Source organism: Micrasema longulum, unplaced genomic scaffold (genome assembly GCF_059751315.1).
Source record: "Micrasema longulum isolate JH-2025_06_02 unplaced genomic scaffold, ASM5975131v1 h1tg000611l, whole genome shotgun sequence".
NCBI lineage: Eukaryota > Metazoa > Arthropoda > Insecta > Trichoptera > Brachycentridae > Micrasema > Micrasema longulum.
Genome location: NW_028277807.1, coordinates 299504 through 325369, shown reverse-complemented (window position 1 = coordinate 325369; position 25866 = coordinate 299504). Strand labels below are relative to the sequence as shown.

The 25866-nt window shown below is 30.6% G+C and overlaps 1 protein-coding gene across 8 annotated transcripts in view; it reads left to right on the top strand.

Annotated features, from left to right (window-relative positions):
• Oatp26F (Organic anion transporting polypeptide 26F) overlaps positions 1 to 25866 on the top strand; it is a 110343-nt gene that overhangs the window by 71006 nt on the left and 13471 nt on the right. For all 8 annotated transcript variants that reach the window (XM_088228848.1, XM_088228847.1, XM_088228851.1 and 5 more), the window contains one exon: positions 17407 to 17509. In XM_088228848.1, the coding sequence (XP_088084974.1) occupies positions 17407 to 17509 (103 nt within the window). The remainder of the gene's footprint in view (positions 1 to 17406; positions 17510 to 25866) is intronic.

Here is a 25866-nt window from a genome sequence, read left to right as displayed (position 1 = left end):
CGAAATAATGTTAGTTTCCGAAAAAGTTTTTTTAGTTTTGCTTCTGAAATTCCCTAGGTGCGAGTCAAAGTTTTTTTTGTTGTTTTTGGTGTTCGCCTTTGTCTGTATCGTGGTCTAATGGTCAGCGCGTCTGCATAATATCGTACAAGAATTCCCGATATATTGAGCAAAACATATGATATTTATTTAAAAAGTGTTACCCTGCTATGAAGTGCTACGGCTCGCTTTACGATGGAGAAATTGAAAAAAGTTTGGCAATAACACAAAGTATCACCGAGAAGAATAAAAATATTCAAAACCCTAATTTTTCCTATATTCTTGTACTAAAACTACTAAATTAAAAGTACGTAAAATATAAAATTTATTTATAATATATTTTTAAAGGTTTAGGCTTTATTTTGAATTAAATATATTTATTTAACTTTTTGTACATAATGTTATTTGTACATTGGGAGGCTTATTGCCAAATGGCAATTTCTTCCAATAAAATAAAAGTTTTATTTCAAGTTACGGAACATATTCAATAGAAAATAAAGATTAAAAAGCTAAAGATATATAAAAATAGAAATAAACGTATTTGTTTATAAATTATCTTAAATCAAAACTATTACTCAATGGGAAAAGGGAAAAAAGAGGAAAGAGGAAAGATTGAGGAAGATAAAGGAGATGTTTCTTCAGACGTGATTTAAACAGAGATAATGTAGTAACATCTTTGATGGTGGATGGGAGATGATTCCACAGTCGAGCCGCATGGACACTATATGAGTTAGAGAAGAAAGAGGAATTGTGGAGGGGTATTAAGAGAGTGCCTTGAGAATTAGAACGAAGAAGTAAACCATATAAGCGTATATGTTCATGTGTGTATGTATGTGTAAGTGTATATATATATATGCGTGTTGATGTGTGTATGTATATGTGTGTATATTAGATGTGTATATTTATTTTCATTTTTATTTCTTTTTTCATTTTTTTAAATTTACTTTCTATTTTTTCTTCTTCTCGTCCCTCCCTATTTCCCATCCAACTTCTTTTCACCCCCAGCGAACTGTACGTTTTGTTTTTTTATATTTTTGTTCCTACATGAAACCTGTAATTGGTCTTGTTAATTGTTGGTTTTATTTATCTGTTGTATATAATTATGACTGTGTTGGTTTCAAAAATAAAAAAAATAAAGGTACGGCCTGTGAGCATACAATAAAACATTAAAATTATTTATTATTTTATCAAAATTAATGTTACTTTTACTTGTATCAATGCACTGTATGCGGTTTGCATTGGTGAATTAAGGTCCAATGTTGTTCTTTACTCAAAGCTCTGTTGTATCTCTTTTCCCCCAGAGAGCCACTTGTCTCTCCCCATACCCACCCCGTGGGGTTGGCCACTATCTCGACCGCCTTGCTACCCCATTACACCGTGGAGGGCGCAAACAATATTTTACCCCGACTAGAAATCGGCGCATGAATATACAAGTGGACTAATGGAATATTTTAATTTAATGAAGTGACTTTGAAAATCGCCATAAAAAGACGACGGACGGCAATAAAAACTGAGTCATTTCCTGGTCCATGATTACAATAAAACGGTAACAGACTTATCGTTGTTTGTCGATACAGTCAAAATCAAATTGAATTAATATTTCACGTCAACCTTGCCGGGAATCGAACCCAAGACCTTTTTTTAAATATGATTTTTTTACAAAATATTATAAGGTCTATTCATGTTATGTCCCGTCTGGTAAGTGTAGTCATTGTGTGCTTTTTCTGGTTCATTTTAAATTTGTCTTCAATGGTAAAATGGTAAAGTAAGTCATTTAAGTGTTTAAGTCCATTGCATAGTATTTTTGACTGTCCTACGTTTGTCTTTGTTCTTTTGATAAGGTAGTGTTGTTGTTGTCTGGTATTATATTTCTGTATGTCAGCATTTATGGTTAATGTTATATCATCGTCTTGTATATGATAATAATGCGAAATAGACATGCTACGAAAACGCATTTACCTTCACAGGATTCGAACTAAATTCCACTCGTTTATAATAAATATAAAACCACAACCACTGCTCGAGAGTAGGTACAGTTTATTAAAATCTTCAATAAACTTTTCTTGTGTGTGCGCGTGACCAGAACGTTTTCAAATAAAATATTCTAATGTGCCTACAAACACAAATTGAATTTGTATTTTTACTTGGTCAAGCATGTTGGAAATCAAACCTGAGATCTTTACGATGGTTAGCAAACGTGCTGACCATGAGGCGGACAAGAGATAAGGAATCAGTGCATTTATAAGACAAAAAAAATATTTAGAAACACAATAAGTTAAAATATAAAGAAAGAAAATAGAAAAAAAAAATATATTTACTAAAAATACTTTTTTGCACCACGCCAGGCCCGGAGGCTCAATCACAGTGCACAGAACACCCAGGCTTAAAAACAAAAAAAAATTGTTCTCACCCTGAATTGACCTTCCGGGTGTGAGTCTAGCGTCTTAACCACTAAACCACGGAGGCTGCCAAAATAAATGTGAAAGGTATAATTATTAGTATATATACTTAGGATTTTAAGACTGAAAATTTGGCAGTTTTTGGTTTTGGGATTTGGTATGCGATCGTTGATCTCATTTAATAACAGTGGATAGTCCAACAGATAAAATGGATTTCATATCACAAAATGTTATGCTGGAATAATAAATCAAAATTTAAAGAAAGGAGATTAAATAAACTTTATCTGTCCACAACTCGCGATTGAATGAATTCCGATGGTAAGAATGTCTTTATTTAAAGTTTCCTAAATAAGGTCTGGTAGCAGCAATACTAAAAGAACCTGATGCTGCATAATGAGTTCCGTTGACATGAATGGGCGCGGAACTCCTGTATCAACAATTCAAAGAACTCTCTCCGAACCCTGAATGGAGACATAAATGTTTGTTCAGTCTAGAACAACATGAGATTGAACCCACGAATGGTACGAGAATATTCTTTCTCGAATAATTTGAACGTTGTTTTTAATGCGTATACTGAACGTATATAGCTGGACAATGAGGAAGTTGAGCCCTACGGGAAATTGGAAATAAAAAATGTATTCTTGCGTGCGGTAAAAATTAGAGTATTAAATTTCACGGCTGTGGGTTTCTTAAAAATGTACCAAAAAAATTACAAATATGATTTTAATACGTACGAACTACTTTGCATGACATCACTAGTTCTTCCAATCAACCAAGGATAAAAGAGTCGTGAAAGGTTTCCAGTTTACGGTAAGTTAACTAAACAATCAGCAGAACTCGCCGAGATGAAGGGGAAGAGAACTTGAGACGTCACACCCAAAATAATTTCAAAAATACAAAACTTTATTAAATCAAAGCGCTGATAATATGACACGTAAGGATGAAAAAACTAAATTTTGGGCTTAGTTTAATAGTCTATTAACAAATCAAATAATACCACTGAACTTCATCATTGTACATACAACATATAGGGGGTAATGTTAGAAGTGTCAATTTAAGATTTCGGTCAGAAATTACGGCGAAGTTTATTTAAAATATATGAAAAAAAATGGACTATTTTAAATGGCGTCACGAGTTCTTCTCAATCAACCAATGACAGTGTTGTGATATATTTCCAGTTTCCGGAAAACTAACCCACCAATCAGGACAACTCACCAAAGTGACGTCACGCGCGGAGTGATCGAAAAATTGCAAATAATTTTTTTTTGCCCTAGTTTGATAGTCTATTAACAAATAATAATAATAAAAAAAACACCGGATCACCTCATTTGATGACATTGATAAATTTGTCACAACAATTGTTTATCATGTTTATGTCAAAAAAGACTTTCAGCGTATTTTATTGAAATAAATGTCTATGTTAAAAATAATTAAAAAAAAAAAAAAAATATTAAGTAAAAAATGTTAAAGAAAATAAGATCGCTTAGGTAAGCTTAGTACAAAGAATTCTTGTTATTTTAGTAATAAAAAAATGCTCGTGTTAATTTAATTGAGTTGAGGTAATTTTACATGAAAAATCGTTTCAGAAATAAAAAATCCTCCCGCCTGAGATTTTTTTTTCCTAGTCATTTCTAGCACTAACCCTCCGATATATATTTATATTTTTAATATTTCTATTCTTAATGAATATACTTAAAACACAGATGAAAAATATTTTTGAGAAGGAAATATGGAGCATTAGCTAGTCAAAAAAATATGGTGAATGTCACAGATTGTGAAGTGGTCACTTAAACCGGCCATGCCAAGTCATAGGCCCCTTAAATGCCTAAACTTTCATTATCCCTTCTCAAAAATGATCTACTTTCATTTTCTGAAGTTTTTTTTTCGTTTATTAAGACCTTTTACCAAAATATGATAACCTTAGCCAAAAACAAGTTACATGCATTTACGAATTGCAATAAGCACATACACAATTTAACCTGAAAGGAAAATGTATTCAAATTTGTTGACAAACATAAAAATTATGCAAATTAACATAATTAATACAAAATGATCATTGTAATACACGGAACTAAACGAATTATTTTTTTACATAAACTGAAACAAGTACTACCAGAAAAACCTACCCAAAAACCTGGAGGTGCTTACTGCAAAAATCCTTAGTGGGTAAATTCTACATAGTTCTGGTTTACATGTTGTTGATTTTAGTTCTTTACAAACAAAATTTTGTATTAAATAAATCGGCATTCATGACATTAAATATTTGTAAAATATTATTAAAAACAAAAATAAGGATGATTAAACGCGAGCATAATAGTAAATCATTTTTATTACACATTGTGTTAAGTCATCACATTAACCAGATGATGACGTGTCATAACCCTTAGTCTTTCATATTTCCTTATAAAAAATGTTCTCGATCACTTGTGGAATATCTAGTAAATGAAAGTGTCAGTATTAAATGTTTTTTAACATTTATTGTTTGTTTTTTAGATGGTTGTAATACTTAAGTGATTAAACACCGATGCCCTAAGACAAATTCCACCGAAAGATAAATATTATATTACGTAATAAAAATATTAATGTCATATACATTTCATTGTTCCTGGACTGGAACCTTAAGCGTAAGACTGATCACTCCGATGTAACAAGAACGGTTCATATACGCTGCTTTTGGAATTCTAATGCGGTGCCTTTTGCACCACTGGGTGATAATGATCATATATCACTAAGATAGACCAGATCTTGTCTTGTAATTTTTGGTAGTAATTTTTATTTTTTTGTCCTAGCTTTAATTTTATTTAGTTGTATTTTATTTTTCGATTTTGAAAATATATTAACTCTAAAAACACTTTACTGCTCATTGGTTCATCCCATTTATGAATACGCAGACTCAGAAATAATGAAATTCTGTTCCTCGGTCATCATAAGACTAATTATGATTTCCATGCGCCTCTACCCAGAATGATTAGATTTGTAAATGAAAATAAAGATATGAACTATTTTGATTGTAAATAAAGTTTTTTTACAAATAGGCTGAAGAAATATTCCCAATAAATTGACTGTATATTTGTAGAATTAACCTGGATTCCTTAATGCCTGTCTAATGTATTAACTTGTCTTTGCTTTTCTTTGTTGTATTCCTGCTATTATTTGTTACTCTATTATTATTATTGTTTTTCGTTATATCATTTGTTTAAATTGGACATTGTCCGTAAATTTGTTAAATAAAAACAAATAAATAAAAAATTAAATTTTTTTTTTATTAGTATTATTTATTATAAGACATTTTATTTGCCATCGTTAGAATGAACTGCATAAGTCCCTCAAATAAATAAACAAATATTGATGTCTAAAAAAACAGCCTCGATTCAATGTTATTCCGTCATGATATTACTTTAGAATTTTAAAGTACCAACAAAAATCAAAGTAGATACCTACATAATATACAAGTTCGTGAGTTTTCTCTGACAAACACCTTGCACGTGCGTCGCAATTCAGCGCCGGTTTTTCGCGAGGGTGGAGACAGGCGACACGTGATACTCGCTTCAGACACGTGTTCAATGTTTAGGCCTACCACGTGATCCAAAAGGAAGTTCGTGTTTACTCTGCAACCCTGATCCAATACAAGACATGCACTTTACTCGACCTTATTGCTTGCCTTGGTGAATCATAGGAAATTACTTTTACATTTATAGGGGATCCGATGCTGGGTACTTGTCTATTAACTTTATTAATGTAGACTTTCAAATAAAATTAGAAACTACGTTTCATATTTTATTTTTATAACAACAATGATGTTTTATTTTAATTTGTGTTTCCTTGTTTGCAAGGAACATACTACAGAAATCGATGTTTTTAATACTTTAGTTCGATTAAAAAACAACTCATTTTTATATTTCCTATAAATTTATAGCATTTTTATTTTTATCATTTACCTCTTGTATTAAAAGTAGATTTTCTATGTATTAAACAGTTTTGAAAAAAAATATAAAGATATAAAAAACATTTATTGTAATTGGCTATTTGGAATAATAACTAAATGTATAATATATGGGTCTAAAGCTGACGGTACCACGACAGAAGAACTTCTATGGAGATAAAACAATGGGGAGTGTAGTACCAAAACTGTACAGTTTAATACCAGCTAAAAATCGTGAGGAAAAAAACCCCAATTCATTTTAAAAAATGGTAAAAAAAATATTAAAAACAGCAAGTAAAACTTAAGTGTGCATATAAATATATTTTATTCTTCATTTATTATTAAACTATGTACATACTAATATATTTTTTAAAAGTAATGTAACCCGCAGACAAGCTTCGACTTTGCGGTAACAAAAATACAATTATGTATGTCACTGATTTGTTAAAATGAATAAAACTTTAAAAAATAAAAATAATTACAATAAATAAGGCTAAACCATTACCACGAAAAATTAAAATATATATTGGTTTGAAATTCGAGTTGGATTTACGATTAATATATTTATGTAACAATGAGTTTTCGAGAATTTTCTTTACAATTTTCACATTCTTTCATTTCCTTAAATGTATAAAAATCGTCTTGGGTTGATTAAAAGAATGTAAGGATTTTCTCTGTTCAATAAATTTATTCTCTTCTCGAACAAAATTTAGGACAATGAGTTTAAGGTTTACAAATCGAGTTCTGCGTTATAATGGATAGAATTCTGATACAAACCCCTAAATAAATAAAAAAACGTTTGTTCATAACACGGAAATAAAAGGAACGCATTTATTATGAAGTAAAAACAGTTTGTATAATATTCGTATAGGCATGTTATTTTAATTGAGAAATTAATTACAATCTTTGATCAATGAAGATGTCAGCTTCAGAAATGGTTATGAATTTAACTAATTTTAAGAAACTCGTAGAGTAAACCTTTAATCTGGTGAGTACTATTATTTAAAGGTTGCAAGGTTGAATTACGAGTAATTTATATTCCATCATCGGGGAACCGAACCTTGAAGAGCATAATGAACGCAATCATAATGAAATAACACTCTTTATTTTTATTCCAGGTAATTATGCTTGTTTTTTAGTTTAAAAAAAAGGGGTTTTTAATATGAGTATTTGTTTTTTTAGTCGTCAACCAAAATATAAACCTCGAGCTTTCGATTGCGACAAAAGTAGCGTCATCGCTGATTGATATTATCACGGCTAGGTGCCAACCCAATTTTATTATTGATTATATTTGTGGTACCATAATTTTTAATTATTTTTCTCCATTTCCATGTTAATCATTTCTGTTTGTTGTTTTCCAAATATTATTTTTGAACATTTAATTTTTTTACCGGCAAAACCGCTTTCAAGAATTTGTTATTCAAAATCACCCGAAAAACATTTTTACCGTACTTTTAAAATTTTACCTACACATTTCTGAGTCTGAAATATATGAATTGAATCAATATAAAATCAGAACGGTCTTCCTTTAATAATGCAATTAAACGTTTTATGGATTTATTTCGTCGCAAAAATGTCTGCCAACCACTCGTACAATCGCAAAATGATTTGCTGGCGTACAAAATTTAGTTAAACACTGGAGGTGTGATTCAGTTAAACAATAAAGGAATATTATTTGTAAACCGAATTATCAGAGCCAGCGAACCAAGTAATTAGATTCCAGGAATTATGTATCTTCTTAGAAGCGGAGCGTAGGAAGTATTTCCTATTAAAGTTGCTGTATCCAGAAGTCTCCATTACTCGGGTCACGTGGGTGTAGAGGAAAATGTATACAATCACATCACACTTGTTATTCCTGCAGACTTAATTACAAACTTTAAGCTTAATGAACAAAATTTCATAGTGTATATTATCATCATCATCCCCTATCCGCACCCAGCGCAGCGGTGCACAATTTGGTGTAGTCTTTTGCTGTTAAAAATTAAAATAAAATGGCGGGTACGTCGTAAAGTCACAATGATAGCAATATTTTTATTTGGCACCCGAAAAGAAAAGAAAATAAATCGTAATTTTAATATATCTATACACCGCCTCCTTTATCTAATAAGAGGTTTTAGGTTCGCTCATGGTAATGTTGACATGACATATAAATTAAAAATAGTATGGTGGTTTCAATTGCAATATGCATTTTAAATTTCCTGTGCTAGAACCTGAAGCGCGAGCTTATCCTTGTATTCTTCACGTGTAGTCTTCACGTGTATACATAATCGATGTTCACTGCGATTAGAATACCTATGCATTGTCCCATGCACTATAAGGGATGGGGATGTAAACGTGTTATTAGAGAAATTAATCTATTTATACGGAATCAAAATGATGTAGGTATAAGTACTATTAAATTTGTAATAATTTACTTGGCGTGAGTATGTAGGTTTATATGAAATATTTTATTCAAAATAGGGTTTTTATACTAGAATATTTCTTAGTCCCTGGACTAGTAGGTACCTGAGGGGTAAAACTGATCTTTTACTTTCATGTAACAAAAACATGATCAAGATACGCTGCGATTGGTGTACCAATGCAGTTCCCTATGCACCAATAGGTGCGAAAAAAGAATTATGATGATGAGTAGGTACTTTTATTTTTTATTTATTAAAGTTAAGCTTCAAAAAAGCATAATCAAGTGATTTGTATGAATATTTTAAATAGTAAGAAATATATATTTGAAGTACTAACTTTGTGGTTATTCATTATAATATAATAAATGTAAGTGTTACATCTTTGTTTTTAACCACTTATTTGTTACTTTTTCTTCCGCCTAGTTTCAAAGCTACACAAGCTTATTAGCTCAATATGTTTTAAAACACTGTTGAAAAAAAAAATCATTGGTATATGAAATTATTAATTTATTTAGTCTGCATTACGTCATAGGTTAAACAGCCCGTAAAGGAATACGGACTACATTTTTTTAATTAGTTAATTATACCTACATAAGTATGCTTGTGTAGTTCTGAAACTGGTTGGTAGATTCATTTTTTATTTTTAAACAAAGTTGTTTTATATTTATTGTATTTTAAATAGTGTACCAATACCTAATTATTTTTTTACGGTTTTTAATGTACATACAAGTTTTTTAAATAAGTTTGAAGATAACATAAAAAGTAGCGTAGTTTGTAAAAACATATGGTACGTTCTTGAACAACCTTAGGTCCCATTGATTTTTCAGATGAAAATTTAAATAATTTAATTTGATTAAAATGATTTGAAATATTACCTGCAAATCAACCGAGGGAAAAGTAAAAAGACCGTATTTAAGAATGTGTTGACTTCGGACACCTTACCTCTCGGGCACAGTAATGAAAGCAAGCTTTATATTATATGTATGAGTAGTTGGGTTTCAAAATTTGTTATAACAAAAAAAGATTTGCATGACTATGGAAACAGTATCGAAAAATTAATTCATTCCAAATGAAAAAATATATTTTAAAATTCGTCATATCAAGATGGTCACCATGTTCACCGATGGTCACTTTACTAAAATTGGTTGGAAAAACATGTTTTGAAATTTGTTGGCGTATATGTAAGATAAATCCTGAAAGTTGTCAATCTGACAAGCAGTGACAAGGGAAACTATTTCATTATTCAACAGGGAGAGTCAAAATATATTCATACATTATACTACACACCCCATATTTATATAGAATACCACCAACGTGACTTATACATGGAACCTCAAGGGGTTGTTGAACGCTACCCTGGGAAAATCTATTTTTATAAAAGAAAACACCATCTCTGTTTATGAACTGAAACCATAATACCCTGCTTTGTGAATAGAAAATAAACCTACTTTTAGAAGAAAAAAAACACGCCGAATGTCGATTCCAATAAATAAATTCTAATCATAAAAAAACACCATAATTTTATTAAATGTTCACATTTTGCAAGCAAGTAAATACATTTGTGCAGGGTATCAATGATCGAGCGTAACACGCACCAAGAAAATGACATTTTCATAGGGAAGTTCAGTGGTTAATTAAAAAAAAATATCTTTATTATCCATAGTATATACAATGTGAGAAATACATTTTTAAAAAATATTTATTCTTAAATAAAACTAAGGTATACATGGTTAAATAACTAACTTATTGTCACTAGCAATTTCCTCCAGTCTGACCAAAAACAAATAAAAAATTCAATAATAAAATAAACAATAAAAAAAAGAGGTAAATAAATAAAAAGTTAAGAAAATACAATTTGATAATTGACAATCAAACTGAGCCAAAAAAATGTTTGTATATCGTATTATCAGCGCTTTGATTTTTTAAAGTCTCGTGACTTTAAAATTGCTCCACTACTGTGAGTTGTCCTGATTAGCGGGTCGGCTTCCCAGTAACGGGAAATGTATCATAACACTCTGTCATAGGTTGATTTCGGAGAACTAGTGACGTCGTTCAAAGTAGTTTATTTTTACCGAAATATTTTTTGTAAATGTTTTCATACATTTTAGAGAAACTTTGCGATACAATTAAATGCTCTAATTTTTACCGCAATATCCCGTTTCACTGAACTTTTCAATTTGTGAGTAATTGTCTTCCATGCCTACATTATTTTTCCATCATGATCAGACGTAATGATACGCAGTAATATGTCGTCGTGTGTGATGAAATTTTTTTTTAAATGCAATTCAACTGTAAAAAAAACCGTAAATACAATCAGGGTACGTATTCTGATGGGAAGTTAAAATTTATCTTTCTTTATGAAAAATAGAATATGTTTACAATTTTTCTAAACATGTTCAATTGTTGGTTACCTACGAAGATACTTTGAATTTTATACAAATATACACACATTCTTACATAAATATCAATATTAGTTTATACCGTCTCATTTTATACCGATGAAGATAGCCGTTCATAATCGCGGCCCTGAGTTAATAAATAAGTAGTTAATAAATTACATATTCAGTACATTTTTTATAGTTCATAAGCACAGGTCGTTTCTGATTGTCACTATATGCTGTGTCTCTATACTTAATAAATGTAATTTTCAAGTACGTAAATAATAACAATGAGAGCAGCCAGCTAGTTTCGTTTCTATGGTAACGAGTTACACAGAAATAAACATAAACTAAGGAAATACATATGCACCTTCCTGTATCTCTTTCTCACGTGAATGTTTATGTGTGTATCCATGGTTTGCTATCTCTTTTTTCGAATTGTGAGAGGGAAATGCAATTTGCTAAATATGAGATGGAGAAGGTGTCTATTCATTTTACGTCAGTGACACAGTCTGTATCGAATTACTAATTAATATAACAATTTATTAGATTTTTAACGTTTAATCACATTAAAGTTCAATAATATTAAAATAAAACATCAAAATATAATATGTAAAAAGCAGTTCTTTTTTAAATTTTAGAAAACCACATTACGACACAATTAAAAACATTATAACGCCCTTACGCATTAACTTAATTAGGTTGAATTGACCAAATCCTGTTCGTTTTTTAAACAGTTTTATCAATCATTTGACGTTTAATTACCAGAGTGGTAACATATGAAGCAAAGTGTATTTGTATGCAAAAAAATCCCTAAATTGTTTCTTCTTTACCCCCGCGATAAGATCCGTAATTGCATCCCTGGGATTGTGTTTTAACAACATTTATATTTTTTTCTATATGAATAATTGTAAATATTGTGTTGTAAAAATCATAAAACTCAGTATTATCACAGAACTTATAAAAAATATAAATACAAATATACTGAACGGCGAAACAACTTATTTAAACACTTCAAGCTAGTCTAAAGCCTTTGGTTTATGTTATATAATTCTAATACTAATGCTAGTGTTTATGATCAGATAAAATGTAAATTAATTTAGAAAATGTTTACCTAGGATCTACACAGAATTGGTTTTGAACATTAATTGAAAATTTTGTTTACTCGTAATTTAGTCTTGTCACGATATACGCATGAAAGTCCCCCCGAATTTTCACAACAATCTTGTTAGTATATCTACGTACCTAGTTCATTAAATGTAGTTTTTAAGGTTTTACAATAAAAATAATATACCTACACATAACCTTCACTCAGCGCATACATTGTCTATTGCATTTTTAAAAGTTCACAGCATTAAAAAAAAATATCTTAGGCAATATATTTCTCTGGCCTGTGTTCTATTTGTTTAACTTGTTTTAAGTTGTATATTTTTATTTATATTCTATTTATTTTAAGTACACACGACAACCGAATCGGCATCAGTTTTCAGTTTTTTTTTTAAACATAAAGTAGGTACTTATAGTAGGGAAGTAGAAAGTCAATTAAAAAAAAAATTGAATATCCCATGAATTAAAGAATTAGTAGGAAAAGATTTTTTTTTCCCAAATAAATTCATGTACATACACTGAAACCTCATTTTACACGGTTTTAAAATAAAACAATCTAAAAATTAAATATATGTATTTTTAAAAATATTAATTTCATAATGTGCAACAGTAATCTGATACTATTCATCATCATCATTCCCTTTCCTTACCCAATGGTGCATAAGGCACTGCATTGGTACACCAATCGGCAGCGTATCTTGATCATTTTTGTTTCATGAAAGTAAGATGATCAGTCTTATGATTCAGATACCAGTCCTGGGACTATGAAATATTCTGGTGTAAAAACACCCCTTTAAATAAATATTTCAAATCAACCATGTCGGGAATCGAACCCGAGACCTCTCGCATGGTAGGCAAACGCACTGACCATTACACCATGAGGCCGACATACTGATACTATTACTTGGCGTATAATATATATGATGGTGATACAATGAAAGCACCCAACCCTTTCCCGAAACTGTTCATAAATACACGTGTCTTTCTTCATTTTCGCATATTTACTATCAATTTAAAAAAAAAACTAATTAAGCGAAATTTTATATTTCTTTACAACTAAACGGAAATAATAAAACAAAGAAACTTTAAAAGCTTTCATTGTTACCCTCTGCAGTAATTGTCAATTTATGATTAATCAAATACACCTGGTCAATACAATCCCCCTTTTCCAATTTACAGTACGACAGTGAAGAAATACAGTGCTAGTTCCAAATTGAGACCGCGGCCGCATGCTCCAGATCTCGCTTCGGAAAGGAAGAAGAACGTAGTGATACAAACAAATCAAACAACGACACAAAACCCAAATACTAATAAGAAACATTGGAAGGATTTGCCCTATACAACATGCACTCAAGCAACATAAGAAAAACAATACGTATACCAAAGCGCATAAGTACATCAAATTATCAAGACACTACTGGCAAAGTCCTAACACAGATGCTAACATGATCCCTATCGAACTCAGGCGAAATTACCTCTCTAATTAATACTGATCCCTCGCGAAAAACCCTAATTGTCCTAATACCAACAGTAGGAACAATCTTGTGCGAAAACCCTAATCTTCCTAACAACCTCTCAGACCTTAGAGCATACGAAACGGGTCCTAGAGTATGTTCAGCGGGCGGTTCCCTTGAGTTATTCTACTATTTAGATTTGTAATTTTCCACTTCCCTTCTATGGGACAAGAACATAATATGATGGTGATAGTCAATAATCTTTGTTATGATTTTTCAATTATAGTTTTTCAATTACAGTATTTCAATGTCTTTTGGAGGCGGTCACCAGTTGTGGCGACCGGTTGTTTTCACTGCCCGAGTCACCAGCTTGTGGGGCTCGTACTTTGTGGAGTTGCCAGTATGTGGCGTCCACTGGTTTACATCGATATCATACGTTTTGTAGGTATACATTTATCGTGAGCGTTTCGCGCACTCGCGCAGATGCGTTCAGTAAAAGATGATTCGAGTTTAGTATATAATACTATAGACTACATAAACTCGATATTAGAATTCTATTGAAGTCGCGTATTTATCTAGTGCGATTCCCACTTCATATATTTTAGAAAATTGCTTGACAGAACATCCGTGATAAAGAAAATAAAAATATTGGATTATGATGAGTATGATAAAAAATGTAATTATTAAAAAAAAAATAGTTCACACCAACTTTCGAATATTTTAAAAATAATGTTATGATGCTTTGATTGTATTTTTAAAAGGTGTAATTTTTTGTAATCAATTGTAATCGACTGTTCGTCGGCAGTTCATGTCAGAACTACGGGACGCGAACCTGATTTGGGAGGATGAACAGGAGCTGGCAGCCGACAGAAATGCTTGGAGGATCTTTGTGGAATCCATATGCTCCAACTAGGGAGCGAACATGGAATAATAAAGAAAACGTTTTTGTATCCAATTTTTTTGATCGATCCGAGAAAAATACAACAACTCTTCATCTTGTGCGTGTCAAATGTTCGATTATAACAATAACAAATAACCAGATTAGTTAATATCATACAAAACAATATTTCGGTATTGTAAAATATTAGAGATCGATTCGATAAATAGTGATGTGTTCCATTTGGGAACTTGAGTAACAATGGGGTTAGAGGGGTACAGTCCTTGAAATTATCAATAAGCAAGAACTGACATGATCCCACTTTAAATCTCCTTACTTCCTTCAGAAGTCGTGAGCATTCATCTCAATAGGAGATTATGTACAGTATCCGCTACCCGCGTATAGGAGGTGTGCGCGTGTGCGGACGTCTCAGGTCTAGAACCCTTCTGCCTTATATGAGCCTTGAATAGTAAACGGGGATTATATTCACCACCCCGCGGGGCATTATAGCCACTTACGGTATTAAACGCCCAGACTTAATACTGACTGAGAATGAACGAGAAAATTCTATTTCCTTTTTTGGTATTTTCTGAGGAAACCCTGGAAAAGTTATTCATTACTCTGCGCGATGCGTTGTATGATTTCTTTTTGTATTTTCTGTTAACTAAGAAATAAATCACGTTCTCTTCTATTATTAAGCTTAAAAAATTGCAACTTACAACAAAATTACATTATTTTTTGCAAGTGCCTTATTATTATTTATTATTATTTTTGTTTTTTAATATATTTCATAAAGGTACATGTTTTTTTTATTCTATTCAAATCAACTTTAATACATCTAGTAAATAATATAACTATAACTCTCCAAAAAAAAGAGACTAACTCTTATGCTTGGAGAGTGACTTACACTGTTATAGTTTATTTAGGTTTTTTTTGTATTTTTTATTTCCTTTTTTAATTACTACAAAATAAAAAAGTACCTTATAATCTTTTACAGAATATTTTCTTTTCTCTTTCTTATATTACACAAAAATATTATACCTGTCTATTTATTATAGGAGCAAAAATTCATAAACATTTCTTGTATACCCACGAATAGGCTATGGCTTTGTGGGGTTTTTTTGTTTACTATTTTTACTGTTAATATGTATTTCATTGCTATGTAATTATCCTTTATTTTTTTAATACTCTGTTTTACCTCTTATGTATATTGTAAATATATACATATATATATAATTTTGAATATCCGAGTACATCAGAGAAAAAAACTTATAATAAAATAAAATAAAATAAATAAAATAAATAAAATAAATAAAATAAATAAAATAAATAAAATAAATAAAATAAATAAAATAAATAAAATAAATAAAATAAATAAAATAAATAAAATAAATAAAATAAATAAAATATATAAAATAAATAAAATAAATAAAATAAATAAAATAAATAAAATAAATAAAATAAATAAAATAAATAAAATAAATAAAATAAATAAAATAAATAAAATAAATAAAATAAATAAAATAAATAAAATAATAAAATAATAAAATAATAAAATAAATAAAATAAATAAAATAAATAAGATAAATAAGATAAATAAAATAAATAAAATAAATAAAATAAATGAAATAAATGAAATAAATGAAATAAATGAAATAAATGAAATAAATGAAATAAATGAAATAAATGAAATAACTGAAAAAAATGAAATAAATGAAATAAATAAAAATAAAAAAAATCAAGAAAAACAGAAAAAAATAATACATTTATACTAATTAAAATTGAATGCAGTCTTTGGACTTGTTCGAAAATTTCTTTAGATTTGCTTTAAATTTATTTATTGATATATTAGTTTTAATAGTTTTTAGTTCATTGGAGAGATTATTGTAATTTTTGACACCTTTGAAGACAAAGCTATTTTGACCATGACTTGTGTGGAATTTAGGGATTTTAATATTATTTTGGTATCTGAGTGACTTATTCAAATTATTTATTTTAATTTTTTGTACTGTTGACTGCGAGATTCCGAATTTAGTTAGATTACAAATGAATTATTATTAATTAATTAAAAAAATCACGAATAAAGACCGAATCTTGTCTTCAGGTAGTCATTTTATTATTTTTTGTCCTAGCTTTAATTTTATTTAGTTGTACCAACCATATTGTATTTACCATATCGTTAGAATGAACCGCATAAGTCCGTCAAATAAATAAGTAAATAAATTATGTTTTATATTTTGTTCTTTAAAATAAACGGTAAATATTATTAAATATTTGTATGTAACCATTTATCGACTTTTCTATGTCTACCGGTTTTGATACGTACTTGTCTCTTCGTCAGGACACCAATTAAACCAACATGCAAAACCCACTATACACCTTCACCATAGTTGTTACACAAAAACATAAAAGCAATATTCCATGCATTTTAATAGGCAATCCTTACATGCACCAATTAGATTATGAAAACATTATATAATGGGGGAGAAATAGTTAAAAAAGAGAAAGGGGATGATGGGAAGGTCGTAGACATAGAAAAATCGGTAAATGGTTGTATACAAATATGTAATAACATTTAATAAAATGTTTGACCACAAATTTAATGCTTTAAATATTAAAAATATGTATATTTTGAATTTTTTTATATTATTTTTACTAAGAAATCTTGACAAAATAATTATTAAATCACGAAATGGTTTTTACATACATAATTAATAATATCGTTTCTACCTCTCTAATAGAGTGAAAACTCGTGTTTAGAGAAGGAGTTCGTTTTACATTTATTTATTTTTATGGTTTACATTTTCTAATTATCCATTAATGTTTTATTTTAGGAATCTTCTATACTATGTCCATCATTGGTCCGGCCGTCGGCTACGTCATCGGAGGGCAATTATTGAAAATCTACACCGACTTTGTATTCGTCGATCCAGCTGAGTAAGTATTTCATAAACATACTCTTTGTATATGAACTAAATACTGTTATATATTGTATTTAGAAAACACAGATTAATAAGGATATTTGAATCAAGCAGTCAATAAAAAGGAATGCTTCCAACCCCGCTTGGAGAAAGCGGAACGAGAAAAACGACTAATATATAGGTAATTATTATAAACGGTCTACGACAACAAAGATCTACGATGTATGCAAGAGAAGCGATTTGCTGATGAATGTCGATGTGATGGTTTTTGAAAGAAATGAAATGGAGTTATACTAAAACAAGTAGAGGAATTTGTGTATCTGGAAAGTATGTTCACTAGCGATGGAATGACTGAGAAAGATATTGAAAGGAGGGTGAGTGCCGGAAACAGAGTAAACGGTGCACTCAAATCGACCTTGGCAAATAAATGTTTGTCACGAGAGGCAAAATTGCCAGTTCACAACGGAGTCCTGGTCCCGTCCCTGATGTATGGGAGCGAAGTATGGACTTGGAAAAACAGGGATGAAAGTAGGCTGAATGCTGTCGAAATGCGTTCTCTCAGGCGAATGTGTGGTAAAACTGTGCACGATAGATGCACAAATGTTGAGATCCGTACATTATGTAAGGCTGAGACAAGCATTATCGACAAAATAAAGAAAGGAGCTCTGCGCTGGTTTGGACATGTAGAGCGAATGGACAGCGAAAGAACGGCTAAGAATATTTACAATGCGAATGTTGATGGATGCAGAAATAGAGGAAGACCGAGAAAGACAAATACTTAAAGATGCACATGTCAAAAGTCGGAATAATCGGCGCGCGTGCATGAGAAGATGTATGAATGTAGAGGAAGCGAGATCTGTATGCAAAGATAGAGTGTTGTGGCGTTCTATCCTCTCTGCCTACCCTTACGGGGAAAAGACGCGATGGTTTGTTGTTTTTGTTGTTGTTATTGTTATTATTCGTGATGAATTCTAATACATCGCTTTTTGTGCCCTTCGCTCTATCAAGTCTAGGTTGGGAAATAAAATACCCTAGGAAGTCCCAAAATATTTTATTTTCCTACTATTTACAAAATGATTTATTTTTGTACAATAATTTTGAAGTATCCATGTTATGTTAATCAGTTTAAGTGAGTTGTGTTGTCTTATGCATAATGTGAAAAGTTTTAAACATAAAAGTTAATCCAAGCACAAGATATATTCTAACTTGTAACACTTACATTATGATAAAAGATAATAACAAAAACAATATGTAGGTACATACTCGTACTTTAATGGAAGTCGTTGACGAAAATTTGAAAAGCAGTAGGTTTAAGGATTTTCAAATTTAAATCGCGTGAAAAAGAACGAATAAAAATTGAAGAAAATATTAGTATTTTATTATTATGTACAATATTTGAGTTTGTCCAAATGTTCGTAGACAAAAGACTGGATTTTACCCCCTCTGGAGTCATTAAGATTAACAAATTACAACAGGGAGGTAAAATCCAGTCTTTTGTCTACGAACATTTGGACAAACTCAAATATTGTAATGAAATCAACTGGTCCAAGAAGAAGTTTAAAAATTGAAAAATTGTTTTCAGGCGTTGCCTAGTATGTGAAATAATTCAGTCAGATGAATCTCTTCACAACAAGCAAGGTTTCAGCTCTTTAACTTCACTGAAATCAACAAATGGAAGAATTGAGGAAATATGGATGTTCAAACATAGGCAAAATGGTGAATGTTACACAGTGTGTAAAGTGGCCACTTAAACCAGCCAATGACAGGTCATAAGCCCTGTAAATGCCTGGACTTCCATATTCCCTTATTTGAGGTATTCTCCATCCCTGTCGTAATTTGTTATTATTATGTGTTTGTTCAGCTGTGGTCCAGCTCATCACTTTTTGGGGCTTTGTAAAATTTGTGGACTGTATGGAAATTGTTTACTCACTTTTAGGGTCTTCCGTTTGTTTCTTTTATGAAGCACTTTACTTTTACTATTGCACGGATACCGGTATCGCGTTGATGTTGATGAGATGTATATTTAGGCTGTTTATGTAACACTAATTGCACTTTATCAGAACTATGCAGATGCAGGTAGGTATACGATACGGATTTATCATAGGAACATCTTTCACAATATGACTTGCTCACAGGACGGTAGAATGACAACAATTTGAAATAGGAAGGATGTGGGTAGGAACGGGATATATATTTAGTCTTTTATTTATTTATTTATTAATGAAATCAAACAGTCTTTATATAAAACAAGGTACAAAAGAACAATTAAAAAAAGTAAGACCAATTACAGATTTCACACTAATGAATGCAGGAGGAGAGGGGAAAAATAATTTAATTCTAAAAAAGTAAAAATAAAAATATTACATAAAAAGTTCATAAAAAGGAGAAGACATTGTAAAGCTACTCTACTTTCCTCCCTCTCTCTCTGCTTCCATGAACATTTAAATTTAATTGTAAAAAATCACAACCAACAATAAATTATTCGATGCAGGTAGTAGATGTAAGTAAGTATAAATTAAGAGTTGAAATCAAATGTTTAAAATTAAAAGTTAAAATTAAAATGAAAAGTTTAAATTAAAATTAAGTTAAAAGTTTAAATTAAAAGTTAAAATAAAGAATTAAAATTAAAAAGTTAAAATTGAAAGATAAAACTAAAAATCAAATTAAAAGTTAAAAGTCAAGCAGGAGTTTAATTTAAAATGTCTTTAAGTGATCTGATAAAAATATGGTATTTACAATGTAGTATGTCGATGTAACTAAAACTGTCAATATAGGTAATCTGCATTCTTCGTAGAGTGCTATTTTTTTAAATAATTAGTCATTGAGTTAGGAATGTCGAGGAGTACAGATTGACGAGTTCTACGGACAGGGACTCGATATGAAATGCCTCTAACAATTTCTGGGCTATCAATTACGTTATTAACAATTTTGTATAGAAAGCTCATATCCAGCATGGTACGTCTTATATGAGTTGCCAGTATAAACAATGTACATTCAGTACTTTCTTGTTGAGATTGCAAATATTTTACATAAAAAATCACACAAATTAATTTGTTATTCAACAATTTTAAAATCAACAGTATTTGAGTTTATTCTAATTATTGTAGGCAAGTTCTGAATTCAATCCTCTCGCGAGTTTATCACGATTATTTTTTAATGTTAATATTCAATCCGGGTCGTGGTCCCGTGGTAGTTTTGTGGACTCACGGGCCAAAGGTCCGAGGTTTAAATCCCATTCTACCACAACTCGATTTTTATTTTTCTACCACAAGTTATTAACGGGTTTTCGGATTACCGATTACCGACCATAAGGTGTGACAATTTTAATATTTGAGTAAATAATGAGAACTCAAGTATTTCTCTTAAATAAAAAAAATCTAAACTATAACGATTCATCATAACTTTAGCAAAAAAACGACAATAGTATTAAAAGAATTACACATTCCAAAAAATACAGCTTCAAACTACAGTCAGAAAGCACTATTTGAAAAAAAAAGTCCACAAAGACTTCAAGGTCTAAGCGTGGGCCATTCCTTTTTTTATTGATGTATGTAAAATTAGAGTTTATACATATATACGACATGTGTACAAACATACATAGAGACGCATTTATGAAGGAATAGGTACATAAGTTAATATTAACATACACACACGTCAACAGACGGAAGAATTGAAGAAATATAGATGTGCACATATAGGCAGAATGGTGAATGTCACACAGTGTGTAAAGTGGCCACTTAAACCAGCCAATGACCATAAGCCCTGTGGATGCCTAGACTTCTATATTCACTCCTCTAAAATGTTCTTTCTCTCGGTTGTAATATGTCAAAAATATACAGCAAGAAAATAAAAACAGAATTAGAGTATGCTGTTATACATATACATGACTCGAGAACTTCCAAAAAACCAGATTTATTTGCAGCACAATAATTATTCAAGATAATTAAGAAAGTAATCTTTATTTTTCATTTTATATCAGTCGTAAATAAACGGTTTAGAAAATGAGATCCGAAATCTGAAATACTAAAACCGATTTCATAATTTATGTAACATATTTTTATGTAAAATCGATAGTACAGGTCGATAGAGATGATAAATATATTGAAATTTTCTTCTCATTTGAACTGTTAAGCATTTCTGCTGACGACGATCATATGACGTTTTTAGAAGATTTTCTTATTCCCCATTCCTTAACCTTTCCGGGCCCAAAGAGGGTATCTAGGGTAGCATATTTTTGCCAATCATCAGATTTATTTAATTTTTTGCATAATCCTACCCCATAATTTGAAGAATGTACCAAAATTATTAGAATATTTTACTACCAAATTCTTTTGAAAATAATTTACACTTGTCTTTGCTTTCTCCTCGTGAAAACTGCAAACATTACAATTCATCGCTCTACAGTTTAATAAGCTTTGATAAATTGATCAGATTGCACGTGAGGTTTTTGTTATTGGGTGGCTTTTTTCCTGCCATAATCACAACAAACGTGCTATATAAAATTACATGCATTCCTTCTCCTAGCTCCCCGCTGTACCACCTCACTAACGCGTAGCGAGAATTTAGATCAGTGATGTCAACATGTCACAGTGAGAGTAACGCAATGTCATGTAGCATCCATTCGCAAGATTATTTTATGATAAAATGTATGAATTTCGCAGAAAACTCGAGATATTATGTAAAAGTATTATAAACACTACCATGACAATCAAAATGAGATATTATTTATAGCATTTTAGATGGGGTATTCCTGGTACCCCCTCAGGAGCTCGGGGATGTTTTTCACGCTCAGGCTCAGAAAGGTTATCGTAGTACATAAGTAGTCAGTCGTAACTTCTGAATCACTTTTTACGCTCGATAAATTCCTTTTGAGTTATTCTCTCAGAAAACGCCATATAAACTTAACGTTCTGACACGACATATGCTAAAACCTATTGGTTAATTTTTATAACAAATGGGTTTTACAATGACAAAAAAAAACATAATGTATTGTAGTTTAAGAGGTTGTTTGTATATTGAATAACCGTTAGTATTATTAAATTAGCCACGTCCCACATACATGTGAATCGTGATTCATAATAGTGAAAAAGATACTAAATTAATAAATTATTTTTTGTTTCTTTTGCTCAATTTGTACTTTTTTACTGACCATTTATTTTAATTTAGCATAATATATCCGCGGAACTTTATTTAAAACATAAAGTTTTGCCAACAAAATAACGGTCATTAATATACTACATGTTTTTTGACTGCAAAGGAGAATAAAACTGCAGTAAAGGAGTTCATTTGTTCATCAATTCATTTGTGCAAACGTAGTCAATAAAACAATTAAGATCCTCTAGTAGAATAAAATTACACATTTTTGAATTACTGAAAGCGCTCTTTAATTATTTTTTTTCACTTATTATTATTGAATATATATTCAATGTGTTATTTATGGAACACAACCGTAGAGTAGTGTGTCAAGTGTTTTCTTTTTAATATTAATTACATTTTGGAATGCTTTCGTAATACAATCTAAAGTTTTAATTCTTCAGTCTATGACACCTCCCGCTTTTCCTTTGTCCATATTTATATTTATTCACACTATATCGTAATATTGGGGCTCACATGAGGTTTGATTATTAAGGACTGATGATTAATAAAAAAGGTGTATATATAAAAGAATTAAAGAACGTTGAATACACTATAAATATAATGTTAATAGGGCATAAATATATATAAAATAAGATATTAGAAACACATTACAGTAAAACTCTAACTATCCGGATTCATGAGTGCCAGACTTTATCACATAAAAACTTAAACATGTCCAGCAAAGTTAATGAAAAAGTTTAATGCGACAGGAAATTTGATATAATATTTTTTTTGTACGCGCGGTAAGAATTAAAGCATTTAATTTTATGACAAATTTTCTCGTAATATACGAAAAAATCAATGAAAATGAACTACTTTAAATGACGTCAAAAGCTCTCTGAAATCAACCAATGACAGAGTGTTGTGATACATTTCCGGATACCCGATAGCCAACCCACCAATCAGGACAACTCACCGTAGAGAATTTGGGACGTCGCAGACGGAGTAATTTCAAAATCACAAAACTTTAAAAAATCATAGCGCTGCTAATACGATAAACAGAATGTTTCTTTTTTTAAATGGCTCAGTTTGATGAGTAAAATAGGCTTTATTTGTATTTAAAAATAAAATACTACATCTACAAGTACTAAGTAAAGAAATAGTATCGCGAAAAAGGTAAGAAAAGTGTTTACTTGTGTATTACACCGAACCTATTTCATTAAATCATCAACAGCAACACTGTCCCAAGGGAAATCAACCCTTTTCAATAATGTTGTAAGAAAAAGTAACTTATGTTGGTAGGAACTTATCGAAGAAAAGAATGCATAAAAGGGATGAAGCTTCTATTCAAACTCTTAATGGGATTCTCACATGAAAAGATCTCTTTTGCAAAGTTATCTTTTCCAACATGAGTCACGTCTCAAAATATGTAACAGAAGTAATCAACAACACAAAACTTTTCACTCCACAAAATAATTTTAAATAACAGCTGGTTTAATTTTTGTGTAATTATCCCACGAGCTTTTAGAAGCCCAGTAACACCAAAAAGCTTTTAATGTGTACGTGTAATATAAATGTATGTGTAGAAAGCTCTAGAAGTTAGTCATTGTAACATTATTGGATGTACGTGAGGGGTTAATGTCGACATTTTTTACTTTAACGGGAAAAAGTTTACATCAGCGTCCGCCATATTGTATTTCCTCATATATATATGAGTACGTAGTGTTGGGCATATTCAGTGTTCAGGACATGGAAGCCTTAATTAGCCGTCCCTGTGCTTCAGTTTATAAAGAGGCTTACAGAGATAAATGATAAAGATACGATTTCTAAAGTGCACTCGTATATTCAGACAGTCCGGCGTCAATATACACAGTTTGAATAGATTAAATCCAAGCTTGAATTTTCAAAGGACACTAGACTTCGTGTACGATAAAACATAATTCAATGCACCGTAAAAAAGTTCACATACGTCGATAACTATTTGGAAACATTTCGCTTTTCACTATGAACTGCAGAATTTCAATGCAGACGAACTTTTTAAAACTTTTTTCAAAATTATTCGTAAATTAGATTATGGGGCATATTTCTAAAATTTTATTCGAATGGGATAAAACTTGACATAAAATCATCGCTACCAAAGTATTATTTTATTTATGAATATGATCGATTATCTAAATATCTAATAACATCATCATCACCATTGCCTTATCTGCACTTAATAATACTCCATTAGTGCTCCAATGGCAGTTCATCAGCTATCATTAGTAATATTAAGGGAAAATGATCAGTCTTACGATTCAGGCACCAGTACATAAACGATTAATTATTTTTACAATAAATATAAGAAAGTGGAAATCAAGTTGGGGTAGAGTGGCGTTTGAACTTCGGGCCTCTGATCCGTAGGTCCGCGACACCAGCCACGAGACTACAGGCCTGAAAGTAGCTATCGAGTCAAAACACAGCCGTTCATGGTTCAGGTTCCATATAATATTTTTCCTCCCGGACATGGATTCATTACAAATACTGATTGTTACATATTTGAGTAAATCATAAGAACGCAAATATTTATTTAAAAAATAAATTGATTAAAAAAACCATTAATCAACTGACTATAATGAAGAAATTCAGTGGCACTGGAAATTGGAATTCAATTTTTTTTTCTTATATACGGTAAAAATAAGAGCATTTTTATAGTGCAGCGAAGTTTCTGTAAAATTTATTTATTTAATTAATTTTACAATACGCCCAAGGGGCATTTAAAAACATATTATTTTATAAACATTTCTTTTTCCTTTTTTTGTATTTATATTTATTTACACTATATCGTAATATAAGGGCTCACAAGAGGTTTGATTATTTAGGACTGATAATCAATAAAAAAATCCTATATTTAAAAAGGAATAAAAAAACGTTGAATACACATCAGTAAGAGTGGCATAAAAATAAGATCTTAGAAACACATTACAGTAAATTATCACACAAAAAAACTTAAACATGTCCAGCAATGTTATTGAGGAAGTTCAGTGCGATAGGAAATAGGATATAAAAATGTTTTCTTACGCGCGGTAAAAATTAGAGCATTTAATTGTTCGGCGAAGTTCCTCTAAAATGTATGGAAAAATTCATGAAAATTATTAGAATAAAAATGAACTAACAATGTTTGATTATGTCCAAATGCTTGCAGACTGGCTGGATTTCCTCCCTAGGGAGTTGTTCATATTTAAATTTATTTCAACAGAGAGGGAAAAATTTTTGAGAAGGGAATATGGAAGTCTAGGCATTTACAGGGCTTATGAC